Source organism: Buteo buteo, chromosome 19, assembly GCF_964188355.1.
Source record: "Buteo buteo chromosome 19, bButBut1.hap1.1, whole genome shotgun sequence".
Lineage (NCBI taxonomy): Eukaryota > Metazoa > Chordata > Aves > Accipitriformes > Accipitridae > Buteo > Buteo buteo.
Window position 1 is genome coordinate 13,850,957 of NC_134189.1, and position 12,396 is coordinate 13,863,352.

The window sequence follows — 12,396 nt, forward strand, 5'->3', positions numbered from 1 at the left end:
GTTTATCTGGGTGATTACATACAGCATTAACTTCAAGCGGTTGATTTTTTTTGACGCCATGGTCTAGCAGGGCAGACAGCAGCTTGGGGGCTGGGGTGGACAGACAGAGCTGCCAGCATACATCCCTCTCTTCCCAGCAGGAAAATGAGGCTTAGACATGAGGGTGAACCAGGAAGGCCAGATGTGGGAAACCCCAAACTTGAAAGCTATTAAGTGCAGAAAAAGCAATAAATCAGCCAGCCCTTCTCCCTGCCAATGCAGGCCTTTCTCCATTACATAGTTACTTGTATTTTCATCAAGTCATATGCTTAAAACAATTCAGGCGCTTCCACAGGAGCAACCATTCCACCACAGCCAGGTTGTTTGCAGCAGGATCCTCATCTTGAATTTAGGGGAAAGCGGAGGTGCACTGGCAGAGCTGTTTGGGGAGCTGGGAACCAAAGCCTAGATGGTCCTCTGGTCAACACTGTGATCCATTTATCGGATCTCTGTTCAAGGGCCTACAGCATCCCTCCTGCCTAATGCCTGACTGTAAGGAGTGCTAGCAGCTTGTATTGACATCTTATTAGCATGGGAAACACTGGAGCTGAGCCTCAAGTGTTTGATGAGAGGTAGTAGATGAAAACCAGCTGGAGGAGTCAATGGATGACAGTGTCACTAATGGCACAAGCAGGTCTTTTCTTTCCACTTCTACACTGATGGTTTAAACTGGACTAGTGACCAAGAGAGGTGACCAGCTGCTGTCATTGTGTGGCCTGTCTTAAATACACCACATGGCCTAAGTCCACACCTCTGAAAGCCTCTGAACAGTAGAGTTGCCATCAAGGATACAGGGGCTCCATAGAATCATAGAATCATTTAGGTTGGAAAAGGCCTTCAAGATCATCAGCCAGGAATGGTTACTTCCCAGCAGACAGTTATTTCATCAGTAAGGAGACAACTGCCATGCAAATCATGTCCAGGAAGCAATCCTTTGGGCAGCTTCAGAATATTGATTTTTGTGGTGATTGGTAAAGCCTTGCACAAGTGCATGCAGAACCGTACCAGTGGCCCAAGCTCCCTGGATTTAGTGCTAGATGCATGTACAAAACAGTAGGCTGAGAGGAAGGGGAACCAGGGGCTCTAAAAGGAGACAGTAGCACCCCACATTTCTACTCGTACTGCTCAGTGCACCCTGTACACTGCAGCACGCATGATGGGAACAGCCACGCTGCCTTGCAGCCCCCCTGCCCCCCTTCACAGTGTGGCACTCAGGCCGTGTCAGACCCCGGGGAGGACCGTTTCTGGCTGGGTACAGGGGTGTGCTGCTGGTGCCACGGAAGAACGAAGCTGGTGTCCGCAAAATGCAAAGCGTAAAACCATTTCCCAGCCCCTGTGGAAAGGCAGTAGGAAGAGCAGCCTGCCTTTTCTGGGCTAACTGTCACCACTTGGCTAGCCAGGCACCCCCCTCCTCAGCAGGCACAGCTACTGGAGAGGCTGGGGCGAGAAGGGGTGAAGGCAGCTCCTCGGCCCTGCTGCCAGCATCTCAGGTCTGTTCTAATGCACATTTGGCACTAATGGAAATAGCCCCTAAAGTCAAGACTGTGCTCCGGTGGAGGGTCAGGCTTTCCCTTAACTGGTCGACAGAAAAAGTTGAGTATCTTAAAACTCCCTAGTTACAAGCAGGACTGTTCTGGGAAAGGTCTGGAGATGACTAACCGCATTAGTCACTAGCTCTTTCCCTTTGAGGCTGGGCGCTTAAAATCCCTTCACTCCATGAATCTGCCAGCCATCCCCCACTTCAAGCTGCCTACAATCACTTTTCTCTGAGCAACTTGACATCTAAACAGATTTTGAAAGTCTTTCATAGACCTTGTTCTGACTGAGACCTGCCTGGATTACTTATGCCAGAGGAAGTGATCCTAGCTGTTTTCCTTGCACTGGAACCACAGATGTGTCTAAACCAGTTTAAATCATGTTTATGCTGGGTAAGTTTAACTACATATACTGAATTAAGTAAACCAGTAAAAGTGCAGCTTAAACTGGTTCAACAGCACCTACATTAGGGATCTGGAAACAAATAAATTTTGTTATATGTCAGGGAAACTTTTCTCCAAGTAGGCCAGACCTCATACTGAAGCCATTACTGGCAATGTCAACTCCCTGCCTTTGGTATTTACAGAGAAACTGGATTAAGTCTCTCCATCTCACCTAGAATAGTAATGTTTAGCATGTAAGTAGCATTTTACAATTTCAGAGCAATAAACATTGAGATACTGTGGTAATGAGAGCTGACAAGGCACTGGTATTGACTAATTAAGCCTCGCAACTTCGCTGAGGTATCTAACTATGACCGTTTCCATTTTAAAGGTGAGGAAAATATAAATGAATTGATTTACTCATAGGCACAGAGCAATTCAGTGAAAGAACTGGAAACACAACTCAATCCTGCTAACGTTTGGATGGCTGCTCAGCCCTCTGTAAGGCTCTGCCTTGTTTCTAGACCGGAGCATCAGTGTAACCTAGTATCCCATTCTTAGCAGGATTTAGAAATAAATTACTTTTAATTTCTGTTGACTGCTGTAGAAGGAATGGGCTTTGAGTATCTTCCTAGTCAAATGCAGCAGCAATAAGCAGAGGTACCGGTGAGGTTGAAGATGGATGCTGGTGAAGTCACAACACATTAGCATTCGGGAGTCGCACTCACCACAGAAGTAGCATAGCAGGAAAAGCAACTAATGGGTGAGCGTCAAATGAAGTGTTGGAAAGGTCTGTGTTAGCTTAAACTGTCCCGGGTCTTGCCTTTCCAACCCCTGCCATGGCTGCAGTAATTGGTGTGCACACAACCATACTGTTTTTTAATTTGTATGGACTTACATGAGGATTGGTTGGTTTACAACAACACTGAATCTGGCCCAGAAACCTCTGTGGGGAGCAGAGCTTTGGCACCAGTTCTGAACAGAAACCCTCTTGCTCCACGCAGATGGGTACCCAGCAAAACCTCTTATATCTGTATGAGATCAGTGGCTTCGGACAAGAAATCAAGCTTTCCCTCATATCGCGTCTTTAGGTCCAGACTAAAGAAGGCTGGTTACAACAAAGAAAAATTCAGCTGCACTGCCAGAGCTGCTTTGATACCTCTAATCCCTGTCTAAGAAGGTGTTGAAACAGAGAACAAAATTGTTATGGGTCGTAAGCAAAATGGCCTTTTAATTCTCCTCAAGGAACATAGTTTTTCTCTCCTGGAGTGACTGATGGGGAGCTCCTCTACGCATGGAGCACCGCCCTGCTGTGAAGAGTCCTCTGCATTTCATCTGGGGCTGTTCTCTCTGACCGTGGGTGCCTTGCCTCCACAGCGCGCTGCACCTGAGCTGAACAAGCTCAGGCTGCGGCGGTGAATCCCAATGAGGCTCTTGCCGGGTGTTCGGAGGCGGTCTATAGGAACCAGTACTGGAGTGCACAGTATGCGTATCAGCACCATTGCTAACCGCTGGTCTGGAAACAATTAAAATATCTCTTTGTTTACGCCGTAGCCCTGCTGCCTGTGGAATAGCTGCAGACGGCAGAAGCAGAGACAACAGACCTGGAGAGACATGAAAGCGTTTGGGTTTGCGTGGCTCTCCGCTCTGCTTCCCACCGAGGTTTCCAGGGCAGATCGCTAGCTCCTCATCTTGTTTTGCAGCCATTCAAGCCAGCCCGCGTCTGACTCGCCTCTCTGCCAGATGTACAGACCAGTGCTCGGCAGCAGCTGTGAGCATGGCTGACCACAAACAAACGTGTACATGGTGGGCCCCTCTCAGTGCTACACTTTGGGGAAGATTTGGAAAGATCCAGATTCCCTGTCTTTAAATCCGTTGCCACAAATTATTGTTTGCCTGTTGATTGCTCTCTAGGGGACAAAACATCAAGTTACAACCTGTGGTTTTCAGCCCCGATGGATTAAGAGCAGAAAATCTGTTGAGACCTAAGGCTTAGATCTGTTGGTTTGATATGTAGTTCAGCAAAGCATGCAGAAGAGGAGCCATGATGGAGGATGCTTGCCACATCAGTGCTAGCCAAATTCCCAGTAGGTAGATGTTTTTTGACTAAGAGAGCCGATGCCAGCTAAAAATGGTACAATGTTGCTAATTTTCTGCCTAAAGGATGGTGATGTGTGTGACTGCTGTTATGCTTTATGGAAAGAGTGGCTTCGCTTCAGTAATGTGAAATTAGTCCTAGTTTCCAATGGTTTGCTTAGCTGCAAATAGTGTTGCCAAGTAAGCACCTGGGATATTACAAAGCGGATTGATCAGTTTTTCAGATGCTCGGTCAGATTCACAGAAGTGACTGCTTTCCCATTAACTTGTTACATTGAACAAATTGAATGTGTACATCCAGGAAACAAAACAAATACTGCACCACACTTTTTCAACTGTACCCTCCACGGCATAACAGCTTGGGTCTGCACGTGAGAAATTGGAGGATATGATCTGACCAAGCAAGAGGTTCTTGAGCAGATGAGCCTCAAATCCACGTTGCCCATGATGCAGGCTGCCGGAATCATGGAAAACCTCCTGGTTACTCAAAGCGAAAGAGAAATGTTTGTGTCCCAGCTAAATCTGCAGCCCTGTTTATGTTAGCTGAAGTTTAAATGGAGCTGTATCGATACCCTATACCCAACTTCAGCAACAGACCTTGTGCAAGCTGGTTCACTGCAGCACAGTGCCAAATAAGGGAGAATGCCAGTTTTTTCTTGTGCTACTCTTGTTTCCAACTCCTGTCTCCCACGCTTTCCAGCACTGTCCAGGCAGACCCTGTTCTCTGTCATGCCTTCACTCAGCAACTGTTGTCTGCACCCAGCCATCTCTTCCCCATCCATTCTTTGCCTTAACATCTGACTCCCCTTTTTATGGACTCCTGCATGTTTTCTCTTCATAACTTAAATTCTCACATTGTTAGGCTGCTCAGAGCTCACATTTTGTACCTTCCTCAACTCACCTTCTTATTCAACACTGCAGCATCCTACTCATCAGCAGAGCCTCCTGTTTGACCTTGCCTTCACTATGCATTTCTTCCTTTTTCTCTATTCAGCTTCTTCCTCCCTGACTTTACCATCTCTTTCAGCTGCTCCCCACTCTTTCCCTTTCTTCCTCACAGCGCTCCTGCTCCTTCCACTCCCCAAGTGTTTGTGACTACACTTTTCCATACTCCCTCCTAATTAGGAAAGAGATGTATAGACTCCTCCACTTCCCACCTCTCACAGTATTTACCAGTTTCTCTCATCCCTTGCTTCCCTTGTGTCTCTCTCATCCTACACAGTCTCTTGACTACACCAATGTCCTCTATTCCAAATCTATTTTCCTTTCCTTCAGCACTTTCTGGTCAAAGAAACGGGACTTTTCCTGTTGTTCCACTCCTGTTGGCTTTCATGCATCTTATTTCAGCCCCTTGTGTGCCACTGTTGTCCCTGCTGATAAAATCACAACTAGTAGCCCAAAATAAGTAATTATCTAAACCTAACGTGGCTTTCTTCTCTTGACTCTCCTGGTTTAGTTACAGGAAGCAAAGTTTCTCACCTGCTTTCACACCTCTTCTGTGATCCCTCCAGCTGCCTCCATGACCCCAGCCCCACCACTACGCAGAAAAACCTGTGCCTTCATTTTCACCGTGTGTGCCCCAGTTTCCTTGACTTGTTGTCTGAGTCAGAAAGGCAGATCAAGGGATTAAAGCCAGACCCCCAATGCTAAGTACCCCACTTCAGTCTTTGCACTGTTCAGGAAGGCATTTCAACCATGGTATGTAAACCACAAAATCTCTTCACTCAGGAGGCCTTGACAAGGGAACAAGGACCTTGAAGATGGATCAAAATACAAAGAGTCCTAGAAGGTAGAAGTGGCTTGGGGTGAAAGTAGGAGGCTAAATCACAACTGTCTTATACTTCATAACTCAGCACAAAGAAGCAAAGGCAGTGAGATTTGCTGGTGCTAGACTATTGAGGGATGTCAATACAAACAAGGGAGCAATAAAATTCAGATGTGCTAGAAAAGGGAGCTGAAGCAATTCACACAGTGAAATACAAAAGTTCTGTTTTAAACAAATACTGAGTTTAATCTATTCTTAAATTGTTTCCCCTGAATTAGGAAGATCTGAACCTCCCAAAGCCCTGTGCTTCTGAGAATGTGATGCCAGTGAGAAGAGTCTGAGGTTTGGCTGATCCTTCCGCAAGTGCTTTTGAGTCCTTACAAGGGAAGACTGCAGGTCCTCCTGTACCTAGTTTATGGAAACATAGTCAGTGGGGCTTTATCTTAAAGCCATGAAGTGGAAATGCAAGGAAGTTAAGAGTGTTTTAAAAGAGATCCTTATTAATGATAATTTCATTTCAGCTGCTGAGGAACTGACCTGTACCTGTCAGTAATCCATTCTCTTTCAGAGGCAGGCTACAAGAGATCTACCTGTCATTAACCTGATATCACATTTAAGCTTTGCCAAATCCAGCACATATTGCAAGTCTTTGTGGAGAAAGTAGAAAGCATTCCTCCTTTCTTTTTGTTTCCAGGTGAAACAATTTGTTGTACAGGAATGGGGACGTTCAGTCCCTGCATCTCCTACAACTTTTTTGTTGGATTTTGAAACTTTGAATTTGGCATTTTTTCTCAAGGAAAAGGGGTCAGAAATCCAGAGATGACCTCAAGCAACAAAAACATGAGGCTTTGATTTGGTCCATCAGCCTCGGAGTTCTTTCTCAGTGTGGCTCTACATGGTACAAGTACTCAACTTACAGTCATTTTGGGAAGAAAGGAAGAGAAAAAGCACAGAAGATAGGGGAGGAGTATAAGTATGGAGGGCAGTGAGCAGCCAGGATTGGATATTGAGCTGATAAATCAGTAGGCAGGTGAAGTCTTACCAGTAGACTAGAAAAAAAAAAAATTACCAAGAGGAAGAATATAGCATACTGGGAAAGGACACTGCTCAGAGCAGCCTTTGGTTTTGTTAGTCATGAACAGGAAATTCATAAGTAAAGGTGGTTTGGAAGGGGAGAAACACACAGATTTGTGAATGGAGATATTTATCAAAGAAGAGGAAATGCCGTATTGTATCCACCAAGTCTTTGCCTCCTGTTGAACAGCACTGGCAGAGCAGAAATTTTTGTGCTTGAATAATAAATCTAAAGAAGTAATTTAAGAACAGTGGAAGAATCTAGCAAAGCAACCTTAAGTGATGGTAGGCAGCCCCCAACATCCTTGCATAAAAAGAACAATATAAGAGAAAACACAGTCCAACAGAAATAATGGGGACGATAGAGGGAGCCAAATTGATTCAAAAAAAGTTAGGTAAAATTGGGACCGTAGTTCCTCTGACAAAAGGAGAGATTAGGAGTCTTCATTAACGTTCACAAAATTCTTAGTGGGATAGAGAATGGAGATACTACAAAGCTGTTTGACCTAGTGTCAAGAACAACCAAAGATGCAGCAGTAAGATAAGCCATGGCTGGACATTACAGGAATTCAGGGAGGAATGTCGGGATAGAGCAAGACAGAAATGCAACATAAATTCCCCTTACATGGCCAGAGGACAAAAAGGTTGCTCTGTGGAAGAACCGGGCTTTAAGTAATACTGTAGAGTTCTGTAACTGGCCCAAAGGAAACTGTGTCTGAGGATTTGTCACCCCAAGATTTCTCATGCAGAGCTATTGGTATTTTACAGTGATCCTGCATGTTGACAAAGTACTATAAGTTAGCTTGCACTCTCCTCTTTGGCAGTTACCGTATTGTAGCTGGAGCTGGTTTAATCCAGTGCAGGCAGATACAATACACAAGAGATCAGATACTGCCTCGCTCAAGATCAAGTCTTGGAATCATTGTGCCTTGAAACAGTCAGGGTTTCAGTATAACATATTGGTCTCCTGTAGACAATAAATTAAGTCTAGAGGTTTTGGGGGAAAACAGATGCAAAGACTCTACTTAGAAAGATAACTAATAAACCAATTAAACAGTGCAAAAACCCTGGTGGGGAGGGCCTAGCAAATCTCTGCTGTGGGTATGAAATTTACAGCAAAGGAGAGTGAGGTCTGCGTCTGAGGGATGATAGAAGAGGTCTGATGCTACTTCTTATATCTTGTCCACTTTACCACTCCATTTCTCAAGTAACCCTCACAGCCCCCCACCGAAGAGCACAGCAGTTGCCGTACCAGATCAGCCCAGTAGCCCTCCTAATCCAGTCTTCTCATTTCAACAGTTGCCACTCTCTGATACTTCAAAAGAAAGGTGCGAGAAACCCCGTAGTGGACAATTATAGAATAACCTGCCCACGAGGGAAGTTTCTCCCTAATCCCTCGCCATCAGTTAGTTGTAATGTTGTGCCTTGAAGCCTGATGGTTTATATCCCTTCTAAAATTTATTTATATCCTGTCTAATGTGACCATGAATGTTCTTGGTACCCATATAAATGTCTAATCCTTTTCTGAATCCTGCTAATCTCCTGGCCTCAATGAAACCTCATGGTAACAAATGCCATGTGTTAATTACAGATGGTACAAATATTTCCTTGCACCATTTTAAATTTGCTTCCTTCCAATTTTGCTGGGTGTCCCTTGATCCTGCAATATGAAAAAGGGCAATGAAATTAGAGCTCGTTCATTTTTGTCAAGCCACACTGCTGTATCTTGATTTGTTTCTTCTCTCTAAACTAGCTGTTCCTACCCTCAGCCAAAGTTTTCCTGGGTCAGGCTGTTAGGCAGTGGCCTAGGACATAGCACAGAGCTTATGCCTTCACCTAATTCTCTGTTGCCAGAGTTCATTTTGAAGGGAAAGGGGGAGAGGAAGCCCTGAAAATCTCAAAAGTACACGCTTGAGGTTGCAGACTCTGAAATTAGACTGCTCTATGTCAGCTGGTATTAGCTCAGCAGCAGCACAATGACACTGACTGACACCACCGGCCTTTCCCTCTGATGTCTCCAAGTCAGAGACAGAGCAGGACATCTGCAACTGTGGTTTCCCCTTCGCCTGCTCCAGTCACTTTTCAGGTCGCTCCTGAAAGAGGAGGTCCCACTCCTCCTCCCACCCCATCTCAGGCATTTCACTGCTTCCTTGCATCCACGCTGGTGATCACCTGGCCATGGGATTTGTCCAGTCAGTTCTGGACTAATCACCCTCAGCCCCAGCCTGAGCTCTGTGCGTCTCCGCTCTGCCGTCCTGCGCTGAGCCTGCGCATTCACGAGCAGCGGCCCGTCAGCCTCGGCCAGTTGGGGACGGCCCTGGAAACGCAAGGAAATGTAAGGTTTGAAGGGGAGAGGCTAGAAATGAGAAAGTTAACTGGATAAAAGAAGGGGAAGGGTAGGAAAAGTGGGACTGGTATAAAAATGTCCCTGGCCAGATGACGGAAGGAGTGGAAGGAAGTCCTAAACCGTGGTTAAACACTGACTTTGCAATTGTTTCCCTGGAGGTAAGACACTAAGCTGGTGCAGCTGTGCACAGTGATACTCTGCAACTGTTTTGAAGCCGAACTACGGAGGCAAGCTGAGAGGTTGTAAAGCGATGCAGTGACAGCGTGCGAAGTTATAGCAGCTTGGTGTTATGCTGAAGCTCTCTGTCTCATTAGGGCAGTCTCACAAGAAGGTGATACTTATCTGCTGCTGAACGTTTGCCCGTAACAGATTTCAAAATCGGGCAGCGTTACCCACTTCATTTCAGAGCGAGGAGAAATGGATGTAGTGGTCGTACGGGTGAGACACCAAAGCGCCTCAGGGCAGAGGAGGGTGCCTGGCTCCTCATGGCAGCCGCAGCAGCACATGGAGAACAAGAAGTGCCGCTTGGGCTCCCTCGCTCAAAAATACAGAGTGAGAACAGAAATCCGGGAGGGTTCCCCCTTCCCTGCGCCCAGAGGCCAGCCCCGGCAGCTGCCCGCCACACCGAGCAGCCGCGGCCACCCCTGGTGACCGGCCGGAGGGCCCGGGCTGGGGTTCGCAGGCCTGGCACCGGGGCTGAGGCACCGTCCCGGGCAGCCCGAGGGCCAGCCCCGGTGTGCCGGGGACCGGAGCAGGAGATCCACCCAGGGCTGAGGGAAGGGGCTGAGGCCGGACACCAGCGAGCCCCGAGGCGAGGGCTGAGGCGAGGGGCAGAGACGGATGACCCCTGAGGCGAGGGGCAGGCCGCAGGCGGGGGGCGGCGGTCGGAGGCTCCCCGGTCGGCGCGGTGGCTCTCCGAGAGCCTCCCCGAGGGGGTCAGCCGCGGGCACTTCGTCCCGCCGCCTCGCTCCGGCGGGGGACCGGGCGGGGGACCGGGCGGGGGACCGGGCGGGCACCGCCCAGCCGAGGCCGGGGCGCCCCTTCCCCCCCCCCCGCCCCGCGCAGGGAGGGGCACGCGGGGTCCGCCGCGTGCGAGGGACAACGGCCGCCGCCCGCCGCCCGCCCAGTCCCCGGCAGCGCCCGGCCCCGCCCACCCCCGCTGTCCCCGCCCCCGCTGGGCGTGGCCTGGCGGGCGCGGGGGGCCTGTTGTTGTGATGAGCGCCGGCTCCACCCCCTCCTCGTGCACGGCCGCGCGGTCCCCCCTCCCCGCCCGCCCGGGCCCCGCCCACCCCGCCCTCACGCCTTTTGTCCACTCCCTGCGCCCCGCCCCGCCCCCCGCCCGCTCTCGCCTCCCCATTCGCCCTCCCGCCCCGAGCCCCGCCCTCCCCGCGCGGAACCCCGCCCCGCCCCTCCCGGGTCCGTCCGTCCGTCCCCCCCCCCCCGCCGCCGCCCCCCCCTCCGCCCCGGGCCCATCTGTTCCCGGCGGCGCGGCGGTTGCACTGCAGGGCGCGGGCGGCGGAGGAGGATGGGCCCGCGCAGCGGCGGCCGCCCGCGGCAGGGGCAGCAGCAGCAGCAGCAGCGCCCCCGCCGGCCCTAGCGCCCCCGCGCCGGCGCCGAGCCGCCCCATGCGCGGGCGGCAGCGAGGGGGCAGCGCGGGGCCGCCGGGGGGCGGCCGCTGAGCGGCGTGGCGCCGGGGGGCGGGCGGAGCCGGAGCGCCGAGCGGCGGCGGCACGCAGCAGCCCGCGGAGTGAGGCGGCGAGCGGGCGGGCGGGCGGGCGGCCGGCTGTCCGCGGGAGATGTGCCCGGAGGAGGACGGCGGCTGCGGCGGCGGCGGCGGCGGCGTGGCCGGCACCGGCGGCCCCGAGGCGGCGGTGGCGCTGGACGAGCTCCGCTCCTGGTGGGAAGTCCCGGCCATCGCGCACTTCTGCTCCCTCTTCCGCACCGCCTTCCGCCTGCCCGACTTCGAGATCGAGGTGAGAGCCCCCCGCGGACCGCCGTTCCCCGCCCGGTGCGCTCCCCGCCGGACAGCCCGCCGGCCGTTTTCGTGCCGCGGCGCCGTTCCCCCCCCCCCCCCCGGCCGTGCTCCCCGCTGCTCCGGCGGCTCCCGCACGCCGCTGCCCGCGCGCCGGCGGGCGGCGGGGCGGGGGGCGCTCCCCCACCCCCGGTGCGCCGCCGGATCCCGGCGCGATGCGGCGCGGGGTCTCCCCTCCGCTGGCGGCGGACGCAACAACTTCCCCGTCCCTCCCGGCCGCGCTCGCAAACTTTCGGCGCGCCCGTCCCGGGGCGCCGATGGGCGGCGGCGGGCAGGACCCCCGGCTCCGGACCCGGACCCGGTGGAGCGCACGGCGGGGGCAGCCGCGGGCGGAGCGGAGCGGGGCCGGCCGCCGCCGGGCCGCATTGTTCCGCGGGCCGGTGTCCGCACACAAAGGTGGCGGGGGGGGGGACGGACGGACGGAGCCGGCGGTGGGTCCCCCGTGCCCAAAATGGTGGCGGCGAGAGGCGGACCCGGCCCGGTAACCCCCCCCCTCCCCCGGGGGTACCCGCGGCTGTTGTTGGGGGGTGTCCCCGGCCCGCTCAGCCTGCGCCCAAGTTGGTCCCTTTTGTTGGAGGGGGTGGAGAGGAAGGAGGTCCCCACCTGGCCGGTGCCCGGGGGTGGTGGGGGGGGCGTGGGGGTGGCTCGGAGGGTCGCCGCCGAGGCGGGCGGCGGGAGGTGCAGCCTTTCTCCCGCATCCCAGCAAGCCCCGGCGAGGCCGGGCTGCTCCGCGGGGCACCGCGCCGCTCATTGTGCGGCTCCGCGGAGCCTCCGGGGGAGCGACGGTGCCTTCCCCACCGCCGCTGCCCCCCGCGTAGGGAAAACTCCCGGCTTCCGAACCTTTCCACCCGTTTTCCTCTGTAACTTTCTTGTGCGGTTTTGTTGTTTCGTCGGTGTTGGTTTTGTTTTCAATTTATTTATTTTAATTCTTATTTTCGTGTGCGTGGCTAATGCTCCGTAAATATTTTGTGCTCTGGCTACAAATGTTACAAACAAAGTGTGTCCTGGTAGGAAATCTTTTGTGCTTGCTGTGAAAAGCTATTCTTGCCAGCGCGTTGGCAATAAACCGGGTGAATAACGTGGTGGCGTGTGTTTTTTAAAGACAGTAATTGCCCCGTGAATG

At 52.3% G+C, this 12,396-nt stretch overlaps 1 protein-coding gene across 2 annotated transcripts in view; it reads left to right on the forward strand.

Annotated features, from left to right (window-relative positions):
• Positions 1–10,726: 10,726 nt before the first annotated feature.
• Positions 10,727–12,396, forward strand: part of CECR2 (CECR2 histone acetyl-lysine reader) — a 97,630-nt gene continuing 95,960 nt past the window's right edge. For both annotated transcript variants that reach the window (XM_075051222.1, XM_075051223.1), the window contains exon 1: positions 10,727–11,214. In XM_075051222.1, the coding sequence (XP_074907323.1) occupies positions 11,038–11,214 (177 nt within the window). In that variant the 5' untranslated portion in view covers positions 10,727–11,037. The remainder of the gene's footprint in view (positions 11,215–12,396) is intronic.